The 27406-nt window shown below is 41.3% G+C and overlaps 1 protein-coding gene across 2 annotated transcripts; it reads right to left on the minus strand.

Moving 5' to 3' along the window:
• Nucleotides 1-852: 852 nt before the first annotated feature.
• On the minus strand, nucleotides 853-9164 carry LOC310864340 (caspase a-like). Of its 2 annotated transcripts, none has more exons than XM_083772994.1 (8): nucleotides 9117-9164; nucleotides 2940-3224; nucleotides 2616-2719; nucleotides 2025-2213; nucleotides 1642-1876; nucleotides 1389-1541; nucleotides 1132-1241; nucleotides 853-965 (listed from the first exon to the last, which is right to left on the minus strand). In XM_083772994.1, the coding sequence occupies exons 1-8, from the start codon at nucleotides 9121-9123 to the stop codon at nucleotides 867-869; spliced, it is 1182 nt and encodes a 393-aa protein (XP_083629120.1). In that variant the 5' UTR covers nucleotides 9124-9164; the 3' UTR covers nucleotides 853-866. The 2 variants fall into 2 exon arrangements, with proteins under 2 accessions (XP_083629120.1, XP_083629121.1); XM_083772995.1 differs by lacking the exon at nucleotides 9117-9164 and adding an exon at nucleotides 7323-7359.
• Nucleotides 9165-27406: the final 18242 nt, after the last annotated feature.

A 27406-nucleotide genomic window follows, 5' to 3' on the forward strand; every position in this document is an offset into this window, starting at 1 on the left:
CTCCCCCGGGGTCTTTGCTTGTGACGCCGTCCAACTCCCCGGGGAGATGCGTGTCGGACGTCGTGACTTGGACAAGTTAACGTTCAGTCCGTTGCAGATGGTATGGAGGAGCAAAGTGAGCGCACACTCTCTAAAAGCCCCTCTGTCTAAACTACAGGAGACCGCAGGTGTAGTCTCCCCTCCTGCTACGATATGACAGCTAGCTCCCCCTCACTACCTGTCTTCACCGTCGGCAAGACTATACCACTTGCGAACGGCCCCTCCCGTACCCAGAGTGCCGCTTCACTAGACGTGGGCTCCAACAACACACAGCCGTCTAAGTGTCACTTTTATACTGGCGTCCTCTCGTCGCCACCTGATTCAATGCCCGCAATCAGTGTCATTAGTTTACCACACCCGCCTGTGTGGCGTCATCAATGAGTCCGTGTTCGCATGCACATCACAGTATTATAGCCTACATAATATTCTGTCTGTCTGTGCGTGCCGTAAACATGGAGTGCTGTCACTGTGTGGGACTGGGGAGTTATATCAGTGCGCTCATGCAGCGCTGTGCCTCCATGCCCAAAAGAACAGTGTGTGGCGGCTGCGTGCGTAGAGAGAGAGAGAGGGGGGGGGGGGGTCCCAGACGGCACGACACATGCACGTTATGAGTGTAATTTTATCACCATAGATTTCACTGTGTAGGCTATAGTTTATGAACGGAACACATTGATAAAGGTCCCCCCTGCTGCGTTTCCAATTGCTGCGAATGACAGTGTGAAGGCAAACCGCAGCCAAATAAATATGCAAGAATTCCCTTTCCCCGCCCATACGGATCTGAGTCTACCGAAGTATTAGGTGAGAATGTGACCTTAGTCAGTGTTGTTTCAGTAGCCTGGAAAGAGGTAGAAGTGTTTTGTCAACGTGCATCTGTCTTTGGTGGGCATCTGTTTTCTTTTTTCAAATTCCTCAAAGCGGTTCATGACCTGTGTGATTAAAACATTATTATGAAAGGTACAATATTTTGAATGTAGGTATTAAACACAGCAGATGTTACATGCATTTATGATCAATTATCGATCATCCTTGCTGGTAGATTGCTTTTGGATCACAATGCAAATTGGTAAAACTGTAGTCATTTGAAACACTTGCCTTCCTGAACAGTTCCTCAACGTGATCCTCCAGTGCAAACGTGTTGAATATCTCAACGATGTACTGGATAAGAAAGGATCCATCTTCTGTATTTCTATATGAAAGAGTATCTGCAGGATATAATAAGAGAATGCACATAAATGTATTATCATTTAAGTATCTTATCTATGATCTTATCTATCAAGTTATATTAATCATAAAGACTAAAGAAGATTTTGTCTCTCCTATAACAAGTAAATATGTTAATATACACTCACGTGGGGTGCAGGAAAGGAGGGCGATAAAGTCCTTTTCTTTGTGCACCCGGAAACCATCATCCTCTATGCCTTCTGTGTCATTCGGAGGGTTAAAGGGTGACTGGTAAGCATCTGCACCAACACCATCATGTACAATCGTCTTCCCTTCCACCTCTGAAACAATCACATCATTGGCCAGGAAAATTTAGGAGAACATTTTGAAGTCTATATGTCTGAAAAAGTATGGGAATTCCTATGACAACCAGAGCATCACCTCCTCTGCAGGCCTGGATGATGATAACCTTGGGTTTATCTCGCAGAGCCGGACAGTTCTCTGTGTTCAGGTGGGTGTAGATATTTTCAATGGGGAACTCTGCGTGATTTTTCTCTGTCCAGTCGACGCCTAAGATGACTCCTAACTTCCCATGAGACATGATGATGACAAAAACACTGTCTGTGTTGGAGAGACGTGGATCTTGTGAAAACTTCTTGATAGCTGAGTCAATTCCCTGTAACAAAAAAGTCAGACATAAGTAGTCTAGGCTAAATCCCTCACTAAATTACATTAAGTCAATCACTCACTACATCACATTCAATTAGTCACTCACTACACCAAGTAACTGGAGAAAATCCCTTCCTGTGTTAAGCCTACAGTACCTGCGCGCTGAGATTTGTATGTTGTTCCACTTCGTATCCCAATGCTTTGAGCAACATCCACATGTTCATCTCATCTTTCTGAGCACCATTCCTTTTCATCCCAGGTAACTTAAACTCCACATTAGTGATTAATAAGGCCAGGCGATTCCTATTGGACTTCTCACGCATACGGTACATCTGTGAAGAAACCTATTATAGGCAGCACATTAGAATCATTCATCAAAGTGTTTCAAAAACTAATATAATAACAGGATAGTACTAGAGTTTAAACTACAGTTTGTGACATAACAATTCAAGTATCCCTCTTTGATCCACATTTGTGAAACCATAATATATATTGTGACAATATGCTTTCACAAACATATATATAGAGTGCACATGCAACTATGAAATTAGAAATTAGATAAATTGAAGATCCTGCATAGGGCCTCTTTTGTGAGTAGTACAACCCAGTAAGTATAAGCACAGCTTGCATCTCGTGCATTATGCATTTATTTTATCTATTTCAGAAGACATTAGATGTCTGGTACAGCTTTTAAAATTGTATTACCGGTAGTATTATTAATTATTAATGTATTATCAATTACTTACCTTTGGGTTATTTAGTTGAGCCTTCACGAATGCCTCAGTACAGGGTCTGAGTGTGAGGGACATTTCACAAGCCTTTGCCTCCTCCTGGGACAATGGGGGCACAGCTGTAAAAACCAAAGTATATAATCAGTGGCTACTTGTGTAGTGTACATTACAGTAGACTAGAGACCTGATTACAAAGATGCAATGCTTGCATTTAAGTGAAAAGCATACATGTTCTCTTGGTAAAATGCAATGGGGACAGTTGCTGTCTACTGAAAGACCTGAACTGACTAGAAGGGATAGACACTGGAGCAGCTTGGACTCCCTTTGATGTGAACTGACCTGTCTGGGCTGGTTGCCCTGAGGACAGACCCTGCAGTTCGAAGTATAGTGCAGAATCTCTCTCCTCAAGATTAGTGATCAGTACGTTAGAAGCCTTGTCTCCTTTCTTCGTAATAATGTCTACGAGATAACGTGCCTTGTCAGTTCTGGTATTGTTCTCCTCAAGTACTGCTTCTTTCTCTCCATCGTTCAACACCTTAGCATCCAAGAGGTCATCCAGGAGCTGCTTGAGTAATGGAAGTGATATCTTCGCTACAAATGCACGCCGAATCTTGGTAAGCTTATCTAGGAGAGAGAGACAGATAAAAGCACCACAGGTGAACAAGGCATAACAACCCATATGTGTAAAAAGAAAATATTACCGTAATATAGGGCTTTCACTTCTAGTGATTTTTACTAGTTGACTAGTTGCCTATTTTTTTAATGATATTTGTACATTTAAAAACTGTGTACATTGGTGATAATCTAGATCTAGCTGATGTTGAGGCAAAAAAAAAAAAAACGTATCAACTAGTCAACTAGTACCAACAAGGTCAACTAATGGATTTACTAGTAGTCGACTAGTTGCTTAAAGCCCTACCGTAATAATGGCATTTTATACTACTGTATAAATAAAAATAAATATGGAACGTTTTGAAGGGATTCATGTCAGGTGAACTGGGCACTAAAACGAAGCGGGCACTGAAGAGAACAGTTGGTACAGGAAAACTAGGCACTTCTTAAAGGACCCATTTTCAATGTATGTTCTTATATTTGCTCACTAATGCTTACTAAACGATGGTACCATTTTTGCGTATTAGGTGAAAAATAAAGTATCAAACTGCATGCATCAGATATCAACTATAATATGAATAGTTTTTATGTGAAATAGTCGGCATCGTGGTGGAGCTGAGGTGGAGCATGATGATGGCCATACAGTTTAGAGTTGACTGCATGAAGCCATGCTACTCACAGGCTGAGTTGTCCATTGACATAACGCATGTGGAGGTAGAAGTATATTATGTTATTTAATGGGTAATTCCCCTTAATGAATACAATCTGAATAGAGTGATAATTGGCTGGGTTTCCCAAAGAAATGTTGTGTTGCACGTAGCTTGAACACACCCCTCTAGGCCGCAAACAGAAGCCTGTGTGTGGTCTAATTGGCTGCATGGCAGCCAATCAGACACTATGTCCTTTTTTGGGAAACACTGTCAGCCTGGGCACACCTGAACTTCCATGCGAGGCCAAAATAAGCTGTCTTCCGGGTTTTAAGACAGCTGGCGGATGGAAATGAAGCTCCACCCACACGGCAGATTGAAGCTTTTCCGGGAATCTGGTCGACGCTGTCAGCTGTCCAGCAGTCCAAATATTATTAAATTAAATTTCAGAGGCGAAGTGATGTCGGCAAGGTAAATGTAGGCCTATATGGAAACACTACTGTCCCATTGTGCAAGTGAATTGATTGTGGGTTAGGCCTAGACAATGGGAGGGTATTGTGCAGTCAAAGTTACCAATACAAGCTAGTTAATTCGGTATGGTAGGCTTTTGATTGATTGATTTAAATATTTATTAACAGTTTGCAGAATTACAGTACATTTCAAGCACAACTCAATACAAAGACTGTTAACTTTGAGTGGACGACCCAATAAAGCATTACACTTGTTTACAATTAAGAGGGTCCACCTTGTTCAAATCATCAAAACATTTTGAGACGTACAAAGACACTTCTATAGCCAAAAAGAACAGAACAGGAATTCATCATAAAGGAGGTAAAAAAGGGAAAAGAAACATACTGTATACAGTGAGGGGAAAAGGGGTGGGTGGTGGGGGGGATTCAGATTTTTACGGGGGCCAGTTTCGAATTGCAGCCGTCTGTAGGTGCGCTTTGAGAGCGGTTTTGAAGGAGTCAAGGGATTTGCATGTCTGGTGGCATAGGAGCGAAAATAATTGAGTCCCTTGTTTGTGCCGAATCTGGGTTGCACATAGTTTGTTGCACTCCCTCTGGTGTTGTGGGTGTGGTCTTCGTTAACATTTTTTTTTTAAATGTTCTGTTTATTCATTTTTTGTTTTTTTACAAATATAGAAGTAAATTGAGAAATAAAAACAGAGTGGTCTTTGTTAACATTAAGGAAGTATTTAGACAGGTAAATGGGTATCTTGGTAGTGTATCGAATCTTGTGGACCAGACCCATTGCAAGATGCTGTACTCTATCATCGACCCTAATCCATTCCAGCCTGTCAAAGTGGGCAGGGGTGAGGTGGGTTCGGGGGGTGAGGCCAAGTAGGAGCCTGACCAGTTTGTTTTGGGAAGTCTGGAGCCTTGTTTTAAGGGCCTTTGAGATGCTGTGGTACCAAGAGGTGCATGCATAGTCAAAGAAACCTTGTACGAGGGCTCCTGTTAGGGTCTTCAAGGTGTTTTTGTTGACCAGTGAGGAGATCCTGTAAAGGAATCTTGTTCTTTGGTTGACTTTTTTGATTACGTTGGTGGCCATTGTGGCAGTTCAGCCTGCCACTGAGACTGAATGCCTAAAGTTTGAATTATTATTTATTGTGTATGTTGCAGAGAATTATATTATTTTGGGATGTGTATGTATATGGGTTGATGCTTGATTGCTAATTGCTTGTCTCCAAAGTAGGGAGCAACTATCAGCTGTGGGGTGTGGGACACATACCAACAGTATGAGGGTTTGTTTAGAGCACCCTGCTTTCTCATTGTTTAGATGATATGGTTAATTGATTGAATAATAAGTGATTTATAATAATAATGTGATGAATAATATGTGTTGTCCCTGAAGTACTGGTATAATTGTGGAATTAATTCAGGGTGGTGTGTTCCAGTGGGAGGGGCTTAGCCTTTATATGTAGGGAGGCCTCCCAGTCAAAGTAAGACTGTGGAGGTGGAAGGAGCTAGGGCCACCTGTCCAGTATCACTGTAAATACTTTGTTTTGGTGAATACAGACGAGACGAACAGCATCTCTGCATGAAGGACTGCCTGGAGGTTATTTCTATATATTTTCCCGGTTTTCATACTACCCACACTAGGCAAGTGTGACAGCCATTTTATCACCGGAAAGATTAGCCTCCAGGATGGAACCTAGGTAGGTAATTTCATCTTTTCATGTGATAATATTGTCACCCACTCTAACCAAGAAGCCAGATCTGCCTTGCTGAGATTACCATTGGATCCAAAGAGAATGGATTCAGTTTTTCCCAGGTGTAAAGATAGTTTGTTATCAGCGAGCCAGGTGCATATTACCGAGTTCAGAGCTGAGGGCCTTTTCAACCTGCAGTTTGTTCCTGTCCGAAACTAGCAGTGCTGAGTCATTTGCGAACAGGAACAAGTTGCAGTCACTAGCTGATGTCATGTCGTTTACATATATTAGAAACAGTAAAGCCCCTAGTATGCTTCCTTGTGGAACGCCACAGCTCCAGGTAGGATTGCATCCAGCCAGGATTGAGGCAGCGGTGGCCGAACGGTTTGCGGAGCGGTCTTGATATCGGAAGGTCGCTAGTTCGTATCCCTGGACCGGCACATTAAAATTACTACCGCTGAAGTGCCCTTGGACAAGGCATTGAACCTCTACCATGAAATGTTCTATGAGCAGGGCCTGGCTGTAAACAAGTTCTTGAGCTTAGTCCAGTTACCCTGGGTAAACATAGGGGTCACCTTTCCTTTCCTTTCCTCACTGATGTGCTATCAAAACCAATTGCTTTTAGTTTGTTAACCAGTATGGTATGGTAGGCTACCATACCAGGCCTCAGGCCAACCATTGCGTGGCACATCTTTGCACGGAATATCTATGTTCACAGTGAAAGGGTGTGTTGTTGAGAAGAACCACACGCATACTCACTACTATGAATATTTCCTTTGGGTAACCCAGGCAATCTATATTGGCATTTAAGGAGCATGATAGAGTGGTTAAGCATTAACATATTAAGCATTAGGCTAGCTAAAGCCAAGGTAACTTATCTATGGACTCCTTGTGATAGGGCAGTCTGAAGTATTTTAAAGCAGTACATTACTTTTCCCCAAAAAATATTTTGAGCTGAGAAATCATGCAAATTGTCTGTCTGTGTCTATTCTGGAAACATTTTGTTGAGGCAAAATTGTGGCCTAATTATTCCCCCCTTCTTATTATTATCATTATTCAAACAGCAGAATGGTGACCCAAGGGCGAGGTTATACATGAAAGTGAAACTAAAAAAAGTTGAGAGTAAACCAACGATTTTGTTTCAAATCTGTCCTTTGGGTGTAAACAATAAACGTCAGTATTCACATAAAAGTGCAGGCGTATTAAGTTTCCAGCATGAGTTTTACCTAATTTTATGTAACATATAGATAACATACTGTATGTTTGCGCTGCATGTCGGCTATGCAATGTAATTAAATCTAGTCTTACCTGCCATTCTTCTACTGTAGCCTACTGGATGTCTGTACAACCTTGTTGCGTCGTTTTTACTTCTCAAACGTTTGGACAATTACTTAAACATGCTGTAGTAACATTATAGGTTATTGACAGTGGTAGAGAAGAGACGCGCGCAGCCGCGCACTTCCTTTATATGGTTCCTTATTAGTCCTTACTGTAATTGCACAACCCTCTAACTTTTGCTTTTAAGGCTACAATGCCAATTAGCGCCACAAGGTGGTGCCTCCGGTCTAGTGGTGAAGTCTATGGGGGAAGTAGTCAAGAGTTGGTTTAGAGTAGACTGACAGTCCTGACATTTGGTCTGCTTGGGATAAATAAATAAAAAGAAAGCCCTACACTTGTTTTCATTGGGGTCCTCCATTTTCAATTATTCATCAGAACATTTAATGTCATACAAATATACAGTAGCCTACTATGCAAAAATAAAAACAGTTTAAACATAATTTAAATGGTTAGAAATCAAAAGAAAATATATAGCAGCAATCAGCGATAAGACAGACCTGTAAAGGAATCTTGTTCTTTGGTTGACTTTTTTTTATTACGTTGGCCATTTTATCACCGGAAAGATTAGCCTCCAGGATGCGGAACCTAGGTAGGTAATTTCATCTTTTCGTGTGATAATATTGTCACCCACTCTAACCAAGAAGCCATCTGCCTTGCTGAGATTACCATTTGATCCAAAGAGAATGGATTCAGTTTTTCACAGGTGTAAAGAGTTTGTTATCAGCGAGCCAGGTGCATATTCTAGTTCAGAGCTGAGGGCCTTTTCAACCTGCAGTTTATTCCTGTCCGAGACTAGCAGTGCTGAGTAATCTGCGAACAGGAACAAGTTGCAGTCACTAGCTGATGTCATGTCGTTTACATATATTAGGAACAGTAAAGCCCCTATGCTTTTGTGGAACGCCACAGCTCACTGGGAGGGGGGGGACGGGGGGGGGGACGACAGTGTTCCGTTCACCTCCACCATCTGTTCTCTCCCCTCCAGGTAGGATTGCATCCAGCTCACTGATGTGCTATCAAAACCAATTGCTTTTAGTTTGGTAACCAGTATGGAGTGGTTCACTGGAGGCCTCAGGCCTATCATACCAGGCATCAGGCCAACCATTGCGTGGCACATCTATGCACGGAATATCTATGTTCACAGTGAAAGGGTGTGTTGTTGAGAAGAACCACATGCATACTCACTATGCATATTTCCTTTGGGTAACCCAGGCAATCTATATTGGCATTTAAGGAGCATGATAGAGTGGTGGGGCACTCAACTGAATTTGGATAACCCCATGCATTCTGGGATATTAAGCATTAGGCTAGCTAAAGCCAAGGTAATTTATCTATGGACTCATTGTGATAGGGCAGTCTGAAGTATTTTAAAGCAGTACATTACTTTTCCCCAAAAAATATTTTGAGCTGAGAAATCATGCAAATTGTCTGTCTGTGTCTATTCTGGAAACATTTTGTAGAGGCAAAATTGTGGCCTAATTATTTCCCCCCTTCTTCTTCTTATCATTATTCAAACAGCAGAATGGTGACCCAAGGGCGAGGTTATACATGAAAGTGAAACTAAAAAAAGTTGAGAGTAAACCAACGATTTTGTTTCAAATCTGTCCATTGTTGGGTATAAACAGGTATAATGTCAGTATTCACATAAAAGTGCAGGCGTATTAAGTTTCCAGCATGATTTTTACCTAATTTTATGTAACATATAGATAACATACTGTATGTTTGCGCTGCATGTCGGCTATGCAATGTAATTAAATCTAGTCTTACCTGCCATTCTTCTACTGTACTGTACAACCTTGTTGCGTCGTTTTGACTTACAATCTTCTCAAACGTTTGGACAATTACTTAAACATGCTGTAGTAACATTATAGGTTATTGACAGTGGTAGAGAAGAGACGCGCACACTTCCTTTATATGGTTCCTTATTAGTCCTTACTGTAATTGCACAACCCTCTAACTTTTGCTTTTAAGGCTACAATGCCAATTAGCGCCACAAGGTGGTGCCTCCGGTCTAGTGGTGAAGTCTATGGGGGAAGTAGTCAAGAGTTGGTTTAGAGTAGACTGGCAGTCCTGACATTTGCAGGTCGATTATCCAGTTCCAATACTATTACATATCATATTACAGTTTTTAGAGCTGGGGGCGTGTAGAATGTCATATTGCAATTTTGGGCATGTTAAGAAGCGCTTTCGACACCCCGTGGATTGCGCAAAACGGCCTTGAATTAGTCATGGGAGTGTTTAAGGAGTGTTTGAGACATACCCAATCAACATGTCCGTACTATTCTCTTTACCAGTCAGCTGATGTCACATACGGAATGCGCACTTTGGGGGTTGTGGTATTACATTTCTTCATGCTGGCACCATAGAAGACATGACATGACTGTCACATTTGGGTTAATTATTCCTATTGCACTGCATGCTGTCACCTTTATGCCTCAAAATAATTTGTTTCTATTGAAAAACACCAGTAAAATAACGTTTATTATATTTTATTTCATTCAAGTCACGATGAAGGAATGAGTTGAATGGGTGCTGCTTAATGCTGTGCCTGTGGCCCCGATGGTATATGGTCTTCGCTCGTAGCATTTTATTGAAGAAGACTTGAATTGGGTGTGATACAGCGTATGAAAGCAAACTTACGGATTATGGAGATGTTTTTATTTTTTTTAAAGGTTGAGAAATGAAAGAATTATGGCCGTTTCTAATCTCAACATTTTACAAAAAAAAAGAGCAAAAAGAGCGCTGTTGCCATGTCTCATAGAAACAAGTAAATAGGTCTATAAAAATAATCCCAAAAGAAGCGCCTATAACAGGGGTCTGTATATTTTAAATGAAGTGCCATGTTTTTATTTTCTAGTTAGTGAGTCTGCCATATCCAGATTAATTTTAATGACACCACATTAAAATAAAAAAACATATTTTGATTGTCCACAAATATAAAGTTCTTCCTTCTTTTTAAATATGTTCTTGCACATTGTTATAATGATCATTATATATCCCCCTGCAGTCAGAGTACATAGTTTTAATGAATGAATGTGATGCATTGTGAGCTGGTAAATCTGCTGTTTTCAAAAGTAATCTTGGAAAATCTTAATTTAATTTTTGGATTAGCTGTCCTTAGTTGGGCAAATGCATTCATCTGGGGATCCTTGACATGGGAATGTGCTGTGTGAGGATCACTGGTTTAAACAACATTAGGAGAAAAGCCCAAATAACCACTTTAGAAACAAGAAAAGCAACCACAACTAGTACTACCAATATTTATACAAGCAACTTTACAGAAAAAGAAGCCGCTTATAATAAACAGACATGGCAACACTCCAGCAGAGTTCAGAGCCGCTCAAGTGTAAAATCAAACAGTGCTTTTTGCATTTATGAGGTGGTCAGACCCACGTCTAATCGTTATGCGCGTGTTTTTAGGTCAAGGGGCTTAATAGAAAATTGCGCAAAGCGAAAATAATTAACATATGGACACTCCCACAATGCTAGAATATTCAGGAACGCCGTATGCCATAATTGTGTGTGCGTTCAACACGGGCCGATATGCCTTTCATAATACGATTGTGCGCAGAGCGAGGGCAATTTTTGTGTTACCCCATTGTAAAACGGACCTTCAAAATCCAGCCCTGTGTCTGCTTAGGATAAATAAATAAAAAGAAAGCCCTACACTTGTTTCCATTGGGGTCCTCCATTTTCAATTATTCATCAGAACATTGAATGTCATACAAATATACAGTAGCCTACTATGCAAAAATAAAAACAGTTTAAACATAATTTAAACGGTTAGAAATCAAAAGAGAGATATATAGCAGCAATCAGCGATAAGACAGGCCAAGCTATTATGATGAATTGAACATGGTGGACCCTATTGTAAACAAGTGTAATGCTTTATGGTGTCGTCCACAACTTGCATCATTCCTAGACCGGCTGATGCCTGGTCTAATAATAAAAATAACAATAACAATACTGTAATAATAACCTATTATTTATTTAACTTTGTTATGCTTTGCATGGTCTTGACCGTCTTGACCAACCACTTTTAAATTAATTAAACAGAGGGCTGACAGTGGTGTTGGCACCACCACTAGAGGAGACTGTGAGACCATTTAAATGCACATTTTGGCTAAATGTGCACAGAGAGTTCTCTATATATCAACTCATATCTGAGACAGAAACAAACAATGGCTTATTATGGCAAACCAGAATTGTCACATTTAACCTGACATGTACAATGTATTTCATTTCTCTATACTAGTATTTTGTATAGGCCTACTGATATTTTTTGTTACCAGCTTAGGGACCATATGCTATTTAAATTAATTATCATTGTTGCTAAACTACATTTTATATTTTTATTCTGATGTTCAATAATTAAAAAATAAACCAATATACATGAATAAATAAATGTCAATTTCTGAATACTAAAAACATGTATTCATACCTTCAGACTCGTTCTCCTACTCAGAGTTGGTATGTTCAGAACACGGTGCTGCTCTCTAGAGCTTGCACACTCTCTAATGTTCCATCTCTCTCATCACGCCAATCATCCAAATTCATTCTGCCACCTCACCCCTCGACGGAACCAGATGTTCCTCTTCCATCATTATTTGAAACTCTCAGATCAGCACATCTCAGATCAGCTGAAAGAAACTGGCACAAAAGTGGCCAAACACACTCCTTTTTTTATTCACTCAACCTTTATTCTTGCCGTCTCTCCCATATAGCTATAAGTCTACTTTTTCTGGCAAAAATCTACGGTTACGCCCTCATCCCTCTCTACTGAAGTTTTCATCAGAAGCAGCTTTTGTAAGAAGTTCACCTAATTCCTCATCAAATACCTCATCAAATGCGTTAACCCCAACATCTCATGCATTCCATTTCTCCTCTATCTACAGACAAGGTCCTCCTGAAACTTGTGTCATCCATGAGATTGTTCAGCTCTCCCACAATATGAATTGTAGTCCAGCATCACTCTATCTTTAGAAAACTTGACTAGATTTGAATCTGTCCAGTATATAATTCAGTCAACTAACTCCTAGGCCTAGCATACTATAACTCCCTCCTTGCTGGTCTGCCTGCAAGGCATTCTCCATCTCTCTCTGCTGTCTAAAACTCAAGACCTGGCAACAAGAGTCAGACAATACCGTATTTATTTGTGAGTACTTGTTGCCTATTTAGATAGATGCTAGTTATGTCATCCAGATGTACACTGAGTATGTTGTTTACTTGTTGCCCCAGTGAATAGGCATGTTGCTATTCACTGCATGGTAAACTAACTTTGGTTTTTAAATATCTGAAGGTATTGTAGGCTTGGATTTTACAAAAAAGCCGCCCTTTTAAAATACGTATGTACGTGCGTACGTACGCGTGTTTTTAGAAGAAATGGGGAAACGAGCCCAGGGTAGGGAACCAACCTCAGAAAAAAAGAACAATAACAAATGTACAGTGGGGTGGGAGGGTCAAATCAATAAAAAAAAAAGATGTGCACCTGACCTGTAAAATAACATTATATTATTTATTATATTATTTATATATATATATATTTTGTACATTTGTTGCCAAAGCTTCAAAGTGCGATGCAGTGATGAAGTAGGCTAACATACACACACACACACACACACACACACACACACACACACTGTGACGACCCACCTCCCTCAATCTTGGTCGGCTTTCTCCATGGGGGGAGGAATGTGACGGCCAGAGTCACAATTGACTCTTAATTGACTAATTGACAAGCCATCACCACTCAACGATGATGATTGACACCTGGCAATCTCCCTGCTCACCACTGAAATTGCCACAGGTGTGTGTGAATCAGTGTGGAAGAAGTTTGTTTGTATGCTGGCAGCAGCTCTTCATGACAGTTGTCCAGCACTCTACTCAACATTCGTTACCCAGTGTTTGAAGTAGCTCAAGTTGGAGCAAACGACCTAAACAAACTATATCATTCACTAACTGGGGATCATCAAGCTCCACTGCGTTTTGGAATCCAGGGAGAATTGGAGCGGAGGAGTGAATTGTTTGGAGTGGGAGTTGTTCTTCAGGATTTTCTTGGATTGGCCTGTTTTGAGTTAACCATATTCACCTAAGGAACATACAGGTAATTAACCCATACATATGGAAAAAACACACTCACTCTCTCTCTCTCTCTCTCTCTCTCTCTCTCAAAATACACAGCACACTGCTCATCCGAGGCAGGTGGCAGCAGCTCCATCTCTGTTTGTAGGAAAGCAAATATAATTTTCCCTCCTTATTGCAGTCCCTTACCTCCCCCGCACCTGCTTTCACTGCTGTCTAGGGACACTAATGAAGTTACCCTGACTCTAACCACACTCATTCAGACCCTTAAAAGCCTCAGCATGCGCTGTGATGGCTGGCCAAAGTGCTCCCCATTGCTCACCCTCCGACCCTCTCATGCGTCAGTAAACAGCCTGTCATATTGTATCTAAAAGCAGCTGTTCAACCAGCACAGTCTCTGATGCTTTAGCACCATTAACATCTCACCCTCCACTTCATGGTAGCTTTTTTTCATTCATTCCTTCTGTAAGTTCTGTTCGATCTCTTTTCCTTGTCTCTGTCCATATTATTATTTGTCTTTTATAACTATATCTTTGCCCTCTAAAAGTTGTAATTACGATCTCTATGGCCCCATGCCTACAGTACGTAATTTCTCACTGAACAGTAATGTTCTGCTGACATGATTCATGACGTCTGGGGAGACAGTGGCATTGATAACGAGTGACACAAAGGTTACTAGTTTGATCCCGGCAAAAACAGGATTGTATATTCCAGCTGTAAACAGGTGGCTGGTTGGTACTATACATCATCCATAACAACAACTCTGCCAAAGTACCATTGAGCACGGCACTGAACTGAACCCCCCAAATGCTCCAGGTGCACTGCAACATTGAGGCTGACACAGCATTTGGCTGTCTGCCCAGGCAGCTGTTTGGTGGATAACCATCTTACAGTGTAAATGGTACCAAGAAGAAGAAACAGCAGGCAAAAGTCAGACAATGAAAATGAAGAAAAAGGCCACACACTCATAGCCACGATGCTGGAAGTTTATTAACAGAAACCAACGTTTCGACTTGTAAGTTCTTCTTCAGGGAATTCCCTGGACCCTGAAGAAGACCTTACATGTCGAAACGTTGGTTTCTGTTTTCTGTTCATCGCCTTGGGCCTTATTGTTATCCCATTATGTACAATCGTTTCTTTTGTTTGTTGTTTGCATCTTCTATTCGAATAATGATAGGACCTAGCTATACAGTATTTCCTTTATCTTTATATAATCCATTTGTATACACCCATGCTACTTTGATGTGTTTCTGCATCCTTTCATTTTCTATATATTTTATTTATTGTGACTGCCACAGGTCGCATTTACTATGGAATTGTACGTTTTTTGTCAGTCAGTCAGTCTGCTGTCACCCGGGCAGATGCAGGGCTACAGTAGGTAGTTTTTCGCCTTCAGGTCTTACTGGTTCTTGTATGTTTATTTCTTAATAATGTTCATTTCGGGAGCATTCAGGGAGGGCAGAATCCATTTCTGGTAAGCACCGTCGGCCGGTCTTTTTATAGGTCGGCCGGTCGGTCCGAATGCATTTTTAGCGGCCGACGTGAAATACGTCGGCCGGCCGGTGCGATGGGTCGGCCGGTCCGTAGGTGCGTCGGCCGGTCGTTTGATATGTCGGCCGGTCCGTGATTAGGTCGGCCGGTCCGTGATTACAATTTACAATTTACAATTTAGGCATTTAGCAGACGCTCTTAATCCAGAGCGACTTACATTTAAGCAAGAACAAAAGCATGGGAATACATCACATAAAAGCATTTATCATGAGACATGCGTAAGCTAAGAAGGTAACAGTGGAATATCTATATGATGAAACTATACATACACTATACATAATAAACTATACATATTCACTACTATGCTATACATATGTACTATGGCGTGCTATGACTATATACAATACAATTATAGTGCTGTCTACATAACATGCTATAAGTCTGTGTCAAATGCTATCTAAGCCAACAGAAATGCTATCTAAGGGGTTAGGGTAAGTGCTATGGGCCATGATGGAGTCTGAAAAGGTGGGTTTTCAGGCTACGGCGGAAGATTGGGAGTGATGCTGCAGTTCTGACTGCAATGGGAAGTGCATTCCACAGTTTTGGAGCCAGAAGGGAGAAGAGTTTGGGACGTGTGGAGCGTTGTCCCGGCGTTTTTAGTGAGGGTACTTCCAGTTTCCCTGCGTTGGCTGATCTGAGTGCGCGGGAGGGTTTGTAGGGTTCAATCATACTTGTAAGATATGGGGGAGCCATACCTTTGGTTGCTTTGAATGCCAGCATCAGAGTTTTGTATTCTGTGCGGGCAGTGCACATGCAAGTGCACATGCTGGTAGGCCAGTAAGGCGGGAGTTACAATAGTCGAGTTTTGACAAGACTGTTGTCTGGATTAGGAGCTGGGCTGATTCCTGGGTGAGGAACGGTCTAATTCGTCGTATGTTATAGAGTGTGAACCTACATGATCGAGTGACAGCTGTGATGTGAGCTTTGAACGAGAGCTGACTGTCCAGGACAACACCAAGATTCCTGGCTGTTGGGACAGACGTTACCAGGGCGTTGTCTACGGAAATAGTTAGCTCCCGCATAGGGCAGGATTTAGCTGGGAAGAAGAGAAGCTCAGTCTTGTCTGGGTTCTGTGAGAGATGGAGAGAGAGCTGGTTGGAGACGACACGATCAATGGTTTTAGAAATAAATGAAAGGAGTGATACCGGTCTGTAGTTCTTGACATCTGAGGGGTCAAGGGTTGGTTTACGTCGGCCGGTCCGTGATTACGTCGGCCAGTCTGTGATTAGGTCGGCCGGTCCGTGATTAGGTCGGCCGGTCCGTGATTACGTCGGCCGGTCCGTGATTAGGTCGGCCATTCCGTGATTACGTCGGCCGGTCCGTGATTAGGTCGGCCGGTCCGTGATTGGGAGGCGGTCCACCCCAGGAGGTTAGACGGGACAATAGTCCGATACGGGAGGGGAGGTGCGTGCGTGCGGGGGTAAATGTGTCAAGTCACGTGACCACTGGATGTGCTACGAATATGAATTATTATTATAGCTAACTTAATAGTTCCTGCTGTAAAACACTCAATCATATCGTTATCTTTCTTCATTTTTTTTTTCTGCTCTTTTCTTGCAAAAGACCGCCTCCCAGTGGAACGTTTCTTTAAGGTAAGTCACGGCTTTCACGGACCGGCCGACGCACGTACGGACCAGCCGACGGTGCTTACCGGCCGGTGCATGGGCCGGAAGAAATGGATTCTGCCCTTGCTGCAAAACAGTGGGCAGATATAGTAAAGTACATATGTGCACTAGGCTTCTTATTTTTGCACAAAAATAACATAATTAAGCGCACAGTGTTTGCCATAAGTAAGGGACCATGTTTTCAGCATTCTGCACCACTGAGCGATAGTAAGCCAAAGCGTCCATTTATTTTTTACAGTCTTTGGCATACCAATTTGTCTTGATGATGTTGTACAGAGACTATACTGGAAATAGGATGTCTGGGCAATTGCACCTAACTGGAAGTAACCTACTCTGGGGCAATGTTCCATACGCAGTCATTTCACAGTTCATTACTTTGACCTCCATCCATACCACTCTCTCACTAAACATAGGTTTAACTCATCAGCAGTCTTGAAAGTGTGTTTTGTTTTTAACCCTGTACTTGGTTGACCGGAGCAGCCCAGGTTTTCCCTCTACACAAAATATCTTTGACAAGGATTGCTAATCTACAAACTCAACGCATCACGTTGCGATTCATTGTGAGTATTCACCACAGTTCATATAGTTAATTTACAAATTAAACAACAAGAACATGAAAGCCAGTTAATTATGCTTATGCTGTCTGTCACTGTATATAAATACATGAGTTTTGAGTGATCACATTAACTCATACTAATTTCTTTGCTGATGTAAACTGTGTGCCTTGCCTTGTGTGCCTTGGTCGCTATCAAGAAGACATAGTGTAAGTGGCTGCAGTAATGTGGAGCAATGGGAGCATGATGTTAACAACCATACTGTAGATCAAGTATTTTCACTAACCATGTGTGTATGGCATATCATGGAATGACATTTCAGATTAACCTACTTAATATTTTGCTGAATTTAAGTCAAAACAAAAAACAGTAAATGTAGTAAAGTATTATTACAATATTTAAACCGAATATAAATAGACGGTAGGCTAGTATGCTGAGATTCATGTTACATTGCTGTGTGTGTGTATGGGATCTGTCATATAAAAAAATATTGAGTAGATTTCTGTTACGCAGCTATGCAGAGGTTGGGATTCCTGACATGAAACGAGACGGAAAGAATCGGTGTTGGAGAGAAGATAAAGTCAGACTCAGGCTGTGTGTGTGTGTGTGTGTGTGTGTGTGTGTGTGTGTGTGTGTGTGTGTGTGTGTGTGTGTGTGTGTGTGTGTGTGTGTGTGTGTGTGTGTGTGTGTGAATATATATATACACACATCCATGTCCATAAAGGTGCACTTAAGTAAGTGAACACTGTGTGTGCGCGCGTGTGCGTGTGAGAAAATGGGTAGTAGTCATATATATCTCGTCTGCAAAACACGTGTACTCCCTACTCGGCAGACAACCATAAGAGTAGGGAGATATATCAACAGCGATGGGAAAACAGAGCCCACAAGACAAAATGGAGTCTACAGGTGGAGATGGCTGGGGCATCATTTGGGGTCTCAGGGGATTGCAATTGCCACCCCCTAGTGTTCACATGACTTGAAATTCAGTTATTTTCTGCATATTTTCTGCATAACACTGACTGTATCTCATTGAGTGCATCTCAATCCATATCTGGCCATACATGTGACACATGTGAAATAGATGTGTTTTCTCATCTGCAACCATACATCAGCCATTTTCAACCTATTTTGGGCATGTAATTTTAGGCAAACATTGAAAAACACACTTATTTTGGCCACCCCCTATTGTTCCTGAAATGACGCCTCTAGAGCTGGGTAGATGGTGGGAACAAAGAAAGCATTTCAACAGCGGCGATGGTGTGTATGACAGCAAGGGGAACAACTATGGACTGAGCAGCTTACTGTAAATAGACATAGCCAGATTTGTCTGCTTTTATAGTGACCTGTCACAGTTACATAACCCACTAAGGATATCTGCCTGAACCTGTTTGCAAGCTCTTCATGATGTTTAACCAGTTAACCAAACTCGCCTTTATAATAATAATAAGCACATTTAAATTCTGGCAATGATTGTGATAGTGACCTTTAACCTATTCGAGACAAAAGTGCCTGACCTTCCATTTCAACGGTTCATTTCCACCAGGTTTCCTGACAATTCACCAATCTGTTCTTGATTTTGACATTGAGCTTATAGCTGTGACATTGCCCATTGACATTTTCCAGATAAAAGTTAATCATCTCTTCGGAGCAGCCTAGCCATACCATTCTCTCAATGACCACAAATGTATCTTCATCATCTGCATAGGGTCGCTGGTTTATAAAGGACTACATTTATCAGTGTAATAATAAAGTCAAATTAGAAGAACAAATATTTATTGCTGCTGGTGATTATACCACCATCCATCCCATATGCAGAACGGACAGGAGCATTGTCATTGGCATAGTATAGATCCCATAAGCTGAAGGCACAGGTACACCCCACCAGGCAAATGAAAAGATGGGAGCCTTTAGACATGACTTGCCGAACCGCGTTACATTGTTCTAAAACAGTTTTCTGCTGAGTCCTGGAAAGGACGCGCTGTGATATGACACATGAGTCATATGACTAGTGGAAAAAGCACCATAACACTAATCCTAGACATGCAGAACTGTGACGGATGAATTCACCTCTCTTGGTGTGAGGCACAGCACCTCGCAAAGGATAAAAATCAGTGGAAGGAGCTTATTGCAGCTGTAGGGAATGAAGAGGATTGTGTGTTCAATGTGTTGCGTTCTTCTGTTGTAGTTTAGGTGCAGTATGCAGTATTCCTGCAGTATTCCAGTAGGCTTACTCTTACCTGCACCCTGTGAATAACAGGCTTTAATTGTTTGAGACTGCTCCAGTGCCTTCCTTCCACTATATGCAGTATATTCCTGTTTGTGCGTCAGGCCTGGATGCTCTGAGCAAAAGCTCATGAATATCAGTTTTTTATATGGTGTGTGTCATTTAGGCAGTAATATGTATGTGGGCAATTCTGACTGTGTACTGTGTGTGACTGGCTATTGAGGTGGCTTGGGGTCACTATAGAGATGGTGGGGTGACCCATATCTTTTAATGATGATGGAAACATTGCAACCAGCCCAGAGCCAAGCAATGGATGAGTTGATGTCTGCATGGCTCTTCTAACCAACTCCTTTGTTTGGCTCACACTAGTTTGGTAGATGGTATTTGGAGCTCAAAGTATCAAAATCTGAAGAAAAAAAACAGACGACTACCGGTACATTGGATCCTCAAGCTGTCTGCAAGAGCACTTAACTCTAGAGGGGGTGCCTATCCACTTGTAAACATGCAGATCATGCATTTAAATGATAATCTGGGTGCTTGTTTTCACCTGCCAGGTAGGTAAGGGTATGCATGCATACAGTAGGCTACTGTACTCTGCTTAGGCTACTTGTTCACAATGAAACCACCATCAGCAAGAACACCCTGGCTGACAACAGCGATGCCAGCCTGCCGTTGAAACCTTCAATCATGGCATTTAAACATTCTGTTTATAATCAACACTGTGACACGTTTAAGTGTTTAGAACCTAAACGCTTGGGTTTAGTGTGAAACGGGGGGCATAGTGGGCCCTCATGACGATTATGATTTTGTGTGTGTGTGTGTGTGTGTGTGTGTGTGTGTGTGTGTGTGTGTGTGTGTGTGTGTGTGTGTGTGTGTGTGTGTGTGTGTGTGTGTGTGTGTGTGTGTGTGTGTGTGTGTGTGTGTGTGTGTGTGTGTGTGTGTGTGTTATTTGATTTGTAAATCTGTCCACCACAGGGTGCTGAAAACAACAATCATTCTTGGACTGCAAAACACAGCAGACACAACTGTGCACACCTCTAATTAAGTTGGGTTATACTTACTGAAGATAAAATCAGAAAACAATGAAACAATTTAAATTCACCTGGCTATTTCTCTGCAGAATTTGGAACGATTCCTAACTGCTTGTTTCTTGTGTTTCACATTCATGATGTGAAATAATGGCCAAAAACAAGCCTTTTGTTTGTAATGTCTTATCTCAAACTTTGGGTTATTTTGACAGTCCAGCACTATCAAGAGTGTAAACAATCCCCCCCAAAATATGGCACTTGGTCAACAATAGCAAAGACCAGATGTTTTCCTCGACTACAAAGTGTCTTTTTATTCATTCATGCATTTTGGATTTGATACCCTGCTTCTACTCCATGCATGGTCATTGTTTGAGGCCAGAACATTTGGAATAATAGGTTGACCGGTAAATATGACACTTGTTATCACATCTGTACTATGTCATTATTAATAGCAGTGTAGTCTTCTTGACTGGCCTTGCTGGATGTAATCAAGGTCGGACATATTTAGTACCGGTGCTGCCCCTGACTTGAACTGTGGACTCACTACCCCAAATAAGGAACCACTCTCTACTTTTACACAAATTTTAAAAAGCGAATTAAACGCTATCTAAGCCAAGTCCATTCAAATTAGTCTATAAAAATGAGACTCACTCTAGCAGTTTGTCAAGTTCAAAGACAAATGGCATTTGTTACAGCTCAATTTTTTAATCTGCAAGAAACAAGCACAATTGCAACACTCACAGGGTGAAGCTTCCACTCAATTTTAGTCTAAACAATGAAATTGATATCAGCAGTGAACAAGATGTTTTATTTAATCCGGGTGCATGTTATTATGTTTCCAGAGGACAGCACAGCACTGTGCCTACTCCCAATATATATATATATATATATATTTATTTAAAGACACCTGTCAGCGCCACTTTGTGCTTCCATGAATCACATTTCCATTCTATGTGAGTGTCCGGTTGCAATGTGTTGACGCATCACTGTGTTGGTTTGTCGCCTTATTAGCATATGTCGGATACTCGTCACACATGACATTTGTCGCCGTAGCCAGAGTACAAAACTCTGATGCTGGCCTTCAAAGCAACCAAAGCTATGGCACCCCCATATCTCGCAAGTCTGATCGGACCCTACAAACCGTCCCGCTCTCTCAGATCAGCAAACGCAACAAAGCTGGAAGTATATTCACTAAAAACGCTGGGACAACCGTCCATGCACACGACCTAAACTCTACTCCCTTCTGGCTCCAAAACTATGGAATGCACTTCCCATTGCAATCAGAACTGCAGACGCACTCCCAATCTTCCGCCGTTGTCTGAAAACCCACCTCTTCAGACTCCATCTTAGCCCGTAGCACTTGCCGTAGCACTTGCCCTACATAGCCTCGACGACAGGCGTATGCAAAGGCTCAACCTATGTAAATTAAATAGCATTTTATGCAACAGAGTCAACTTTGGGAATGCTTGAGGACTCAAGCACCCACTGCCACAATAGTAAGCCAACTAGCACCCACTGATATGAAGGCTGGGTGCTATGAAGGGGGGGGGGGGGCGAACAGGTATTCAAATGCTAACAAGGTAGATTTTGTTCTGCTGCCAGGTAGAGAGTACAAATGTTGCACTGCAGTACAGTACAGGCGTGGCTGGGGGGCACCCACTGCCGTTATAAGAACCTTCTGCCACTGATTTTATGTAAACATAGCGCATAGTGTATACGCATAGTTTAATTATATTCCACTGTTCCACGTATAATTCTTGAAGACTATTTTTATGAATTTGATGTATTACCATGTTTTGTTATTGCTTACTGTAAATCACTTTGGATTAAGCGCGTCTGCTAAACTGTAAATTGTAGACCGTCACGTATGCCGCTTTGCCTGTGTGTTGTGGCCGTGATATGTCACTAGCCTGGGCAGCATTCCTTTTCGGGTTTATGATCCGGTCGGGAGCGGATGATATCACTACGTCATGTAATGTTGTAGTGTTGTCATCAGTCATCATGAACTTCCTTTCCCCTCAAACCGATTTCTCTCTTCTTTCCTTGTTACTCTTCCGGTTTGAGGGAAAAGGAAGTTCCGATTGATTGTTCCTGCCTGATGACTACAAAACAATACTACAATACAACATGACGTAGCGATATCAACCGTTCCAAACCGGTTCACACATTTAACACAGACCAGGCTTTTGGGTGGGCTTTATTGGCATGAGAAAACATACGCTTACATTGCCAAAGCAGAAAGAACAAAACAATACAGCAATACAATCAAAACAAAAATGATGTACATTTGAAGGTCAGAATCTTCAATAGATCAAATTCTATGTACCAAGATCACTCGATGCAGGTATAGTGCAGGAATATACACAATGATTAGTCTTTAGGGTGGTTGTGTTCCATTTGATATCCTTCTCCTATCACAGCAACTCACAAATCTTGCTGCTGTGTTTGCACACATATCTGCCCAGCAGATATGGGAGTTTTTTGTCATTGGTCATGTTTTCAAAATCTCTGTGTGGTTGTAATCTGTGGGAAGTATATGTGTCTCTGATGTCTTGGTACAATGGACAGATGGTTAGGAAGTGTAGCTCGGTTTCCACTTCATTTTGTGTGCAGTGGGTGCATAGTCTGTCTTCTCTCAGGATAAAGGTCTGCCTATGACGGCCTTTCTCGATCGCGAGACTGTGCTATGCACTGTGGTGGGCTGGGGGTGTGAATGAGGCCTTATACTTGTTTACAACTCTGTTCCCTAGTTCTACATAAACATACCCCCTACTGTCCAACCGACTCGACACCGGGCATGACACTCAATATGTGTGTTGTGTGCGCGCGCGCATGTGCCGTGTGTGTGTAGCAGATTACTGAAAAGGAGTCTGACCAGAAATGGTAATGGGAGATACTTGGCATTTATAGATAGATAGATAGGTAGATAGAAAGCTTGTGTGTGTGTGTGTGTGTGTGTGTGTGTGTGGGGGGGGGGGGGGGGGTGCGGGGGGGTGCACGTGTGAAAGGTTTTTCTATTGGAAGTTGGCTGCGCTTTTCCGTCAAACTTTTTGTCACGCTTGACGATACTGATGAATGATAAATGATGATGATTCCGTCACGCTTGACGATAAATGATAAATGATGATAAATGATAAATGATAAAAGATGATAAATGATGATAAATGATGACTCCGTCACGCTTTTCCGTCACGCTTTTTCGTCTGTTCTCCTATACGGCAGTGAATATTGGACACTGAAGCCAACCCTGCAGATGAGTGAGTGCTACACCAGAATGTTGCGTGCAGTACTTAACATCAGCAAGAGTACATATGTTAACAGTTATACCAACAAGAATCTGTATGATGGAATGCCAAGGGTGAACCAGAAAATTGCAGCCGAGAGAATGAGACTAGCAGGACATTGCCAAAGAAACCAAGAGCTGCCAGCCAGCTAATTATACTGCTGTGGGATCCAACACATGGGCACTGGTCACAAGGACGTCCCACATTAACATATGTGGATGTACTCAAGAAAGATGCAAGATGACACCGTGCCGTGGGTTTGAGTCCCGATCCCGTAGACCTTTTCGTAGGGCTTATGTGAAGCCAAAGTGTTTCTGTTTATTTGCCAATACTCTGCTCTGCATTAATCTGTGAGGAGGGTGGACATTGTTCTGTCCCACTCCATAAATGGTAGCCATGGTCTCAGGACTGTGTAAAGAGACAGGAAACTAAAGTTCCCTATGAAGCCAGAATCCAAGTGGAGGAGTTGGGGACATTGTGAATTCAGTTGGCGCACTATTCATACTGATATGCTTCTTTATCGGGTTATTACTTACTGCATGGGGTTTGTTGTGGGGATCTATTTTTTTCTGTAAACTCTTGAAGATATCCTAGATGTGCACTCATCCTGTCATGTAAGAACTTCCTTCCTGCCATTCACAGTTGATGTCATCGTGCTATTTTTATAACACAGAATCTTCAGAAACTGTCATCATTGTGTGATATGGGAGAGCAACAGTAGAGAGAAGACAGAAACAATGATTTTGTGTGTGTGTGTGTGTGTGTGTGGGGGGGGGGGGGGGGGGTGTGTGTGTGTCCTTTATTTGTGTGACCTGTATTTGTGTGTGTGCATGCGTGTGTGCGCGTGTGCACAACATGTGCGGTGTGTGTGTGTGGGTGGGTGTGCCCCTTATTTGTGAATGTAGGTGTGTGTGTCCTTTATTTGTATGTCCCTTTGTGTGACCTGTGTGTGTGTGTGTTTCACATTACTAATCGAAAAAGGATTTTCTAAATATTTTGTTGTCAATAGTGTCACATTATGCACAGGTAAAATTGAATAAATTGTGAAATAAAAATAAATATCTAATGTAATCTGGAACAAAGAAATACTACTAAATACTTTTTCTCAGATCTAAATAAATGGACCTACAGTATGTTAATATAAGAATAGTCATACACTGTATTCTCTGTCAGGGTGTCAGAAGTTATCCCAAACAATCAGATACATGAACGAACTGATAAGAACCAGAGCGAAACAGGGCAAAGGAAAACTCCATAGCCCAACACACCTTTGTCCTCTTCTTGCACTATTATGCTCGAATTGCACCATTCTAAACAACATTTGTTGTACACAATGTACAGTATATGTGAAGTTGTTCACACAAAGTTCACTCTCTTTATTCTATTCTATTTTTGCTGTTGTTGCTGTTTGATGTTATCTATGTCTGAAGGAAGCCAAACAAAAATATGTTATACTCTTATGTATCCGTACACAAGATGTAACAATAAACTACAACCTTGAATCTTGAGTTACAATTAGTTTGCTGAAATCCATCTCATTCCCTCCTGTCAATTACTTATTAATATCCCAGGCTTTGTGTTTGCTCTGTGATTAAACATATCAACTAACAGCCAATGAACTGTCTACCTTTCTCACAGAGCTGATAGTGCACAGACTGCGCACATGTACAGTACTGTAGCATACTTATCCTTATCTGTAATCCTCCAAGGAATGAGCACACCTATATGGTGTAGTAAAAACAAAATCAATACAAACACCCTGGCTATGATGTCAGTAGTATGAGCCTGGTTGTCATGGCTCCAGATTATTTTCAAATGGCATCCACCAGCAAAATGGTGATATATTATTATAATATTTATAACAGCACAGCACCGTAAAACACTTACAAGAATTGATGGCAGACTCTCGTCTATCGATTTTGTTAGTAGGGATTTTAAATAGTAGGGATAGGCAGTTGCTATAAATGTATAAATGTGTTGATGAAAAGTAACAAATATATGTCTTACATAAAACTGAGATATTTCAACAACTTACTTGAACATATACCCCAAACATGAAATGCACAAATAAATAGACAGTACCACTATATCCGAAAGATGGATTAAACAGAAAGGAGAAAAATAAATATGATTTTCTTTTTTTCCTTTTTTTTGTTTCTTATTTTTCTGGTGGGTTCCCAGATTACTGCCCTGCTTGTCAAGACACCATCTCACCACACTAAGCAATCATTATGTGTGTCAAACTTTTCCACTGGGAAAATTAAATCTGCCACCTCTAGCCAAGGTTTTCTTCCCCCTTGTGGGACTGACAGACAGAGAAGATCTCATCAGCCCACATATCTCATTACAGCACTCGAAGATTGAAGGCTCTGTAATTTTGTGTGTGTGTGTGTGTGTGTGTGTGTGTGTGTGTGTGTGTGTGTGTGTGTGTGTGTGTGTGTGTGTGTGTGTGTGTGTGTGTGTGTGTGTGTGTGTGTGTGTGTGTGTGTGTGTGTGTGTGTGTGTGTGTGTGTGTGTGTGTGTGTGTGTGTGTGTGTGTGTGTGTGTGTGTGTGTGTGTGTGTGTGCGTGCGTGCGTTACTGGTATAAACACAAACCGATTCCAGACAGAAAAACCTTCTAACCTACCACGCTATTTTTATTCCGAACAAAGTTAAAAAAGAAGGCCCTGTGTAACCTCAGCTCCTCCCCAGCTTTTTAAGGAAACAAACAATGATGACGATTAAGGCAATCCTATAAATATGTTAGTTTTAAATACAGAAATCTACATTGTTGCAGCAGAGCTAAGGAATGTTGTTTTTATGACAGCACTTTTGCCTAATGCCTAACAAAATGCAAGCACCCATAGTCCTTCAAATTACCTTACCACTTAAATCAAGTATAATTACTTGTAACATCAAAGGCGAGACAGGCATGATGTATAAACACTCAGGGCGCTCCACACATGTAGAAACCCTAGTGTTCCCCTAGTGCAGTGTCTCTCAACCTTTTTTGTCCCGGGGCACACTTTTCATAGCCTAAAAATCTCGGGGCACACCTATAGATATATGGTGTGTGTATATACTGTATATATAATATATGATATATATATATATATATATATATATATATATATATATATATATATATATATATATATATATGAACCCAATATACTTTTAAAAACACACATGACAGCACTCGTCAAATTACTTTAAAGAGAAAGAAAAGGACAGAGACAGTGCCTCAGTTTCACCAATTTATTTTTGAAAACTCATACAAAATGTAGCACACACATGTTCAATTTGTCAATGCAAAGTAATACTTCTAAATAAAAAAAAAGGAGTTGTAAAAACAAGAACAAAAATCTTTTGCCACAATACAATGGTCTTAAACTTGAGCACTTTTGTACAAAGAAAATCGTAAAAAACAATTGATAAAAAGAAAAGTAAATATTTTTGACAAGTTCTGTCTTAGTGTGAACCTTGAGCTTGTTTTCCTGAACAAAGAGTTTTTATCCTGGCTGGATGATGGACAAACAGACACGGAGCTCTTCATTTTCAAGTCAGGCTTGAAAAGCTAAGCTCACAGGTAGGTTGTGGAAAAGGGGAGCAGCACTGCCATTGCGCTGGCTGTGATGGCTGGATATTCTTTCAAGTATCAAGAGACTTGCCTGCTTCGTTGTGTCTTTCTCCTTTTTTTCTTTCAAGCTCACGAAAAAGTGTTTGTCCT

Source organism: Protomyctophum parallelum (assembly GCF_964188405.1).
Source record: "Protomyctophum parallelum genome assembly, chromosome: 9".
Lineage (NCBI taxonomy): Eukaryota > Metazoa > Chordata > Actinopteri > Myctophiformes > Myctophidae > Protomyctophum > Protomyctophum parallelum.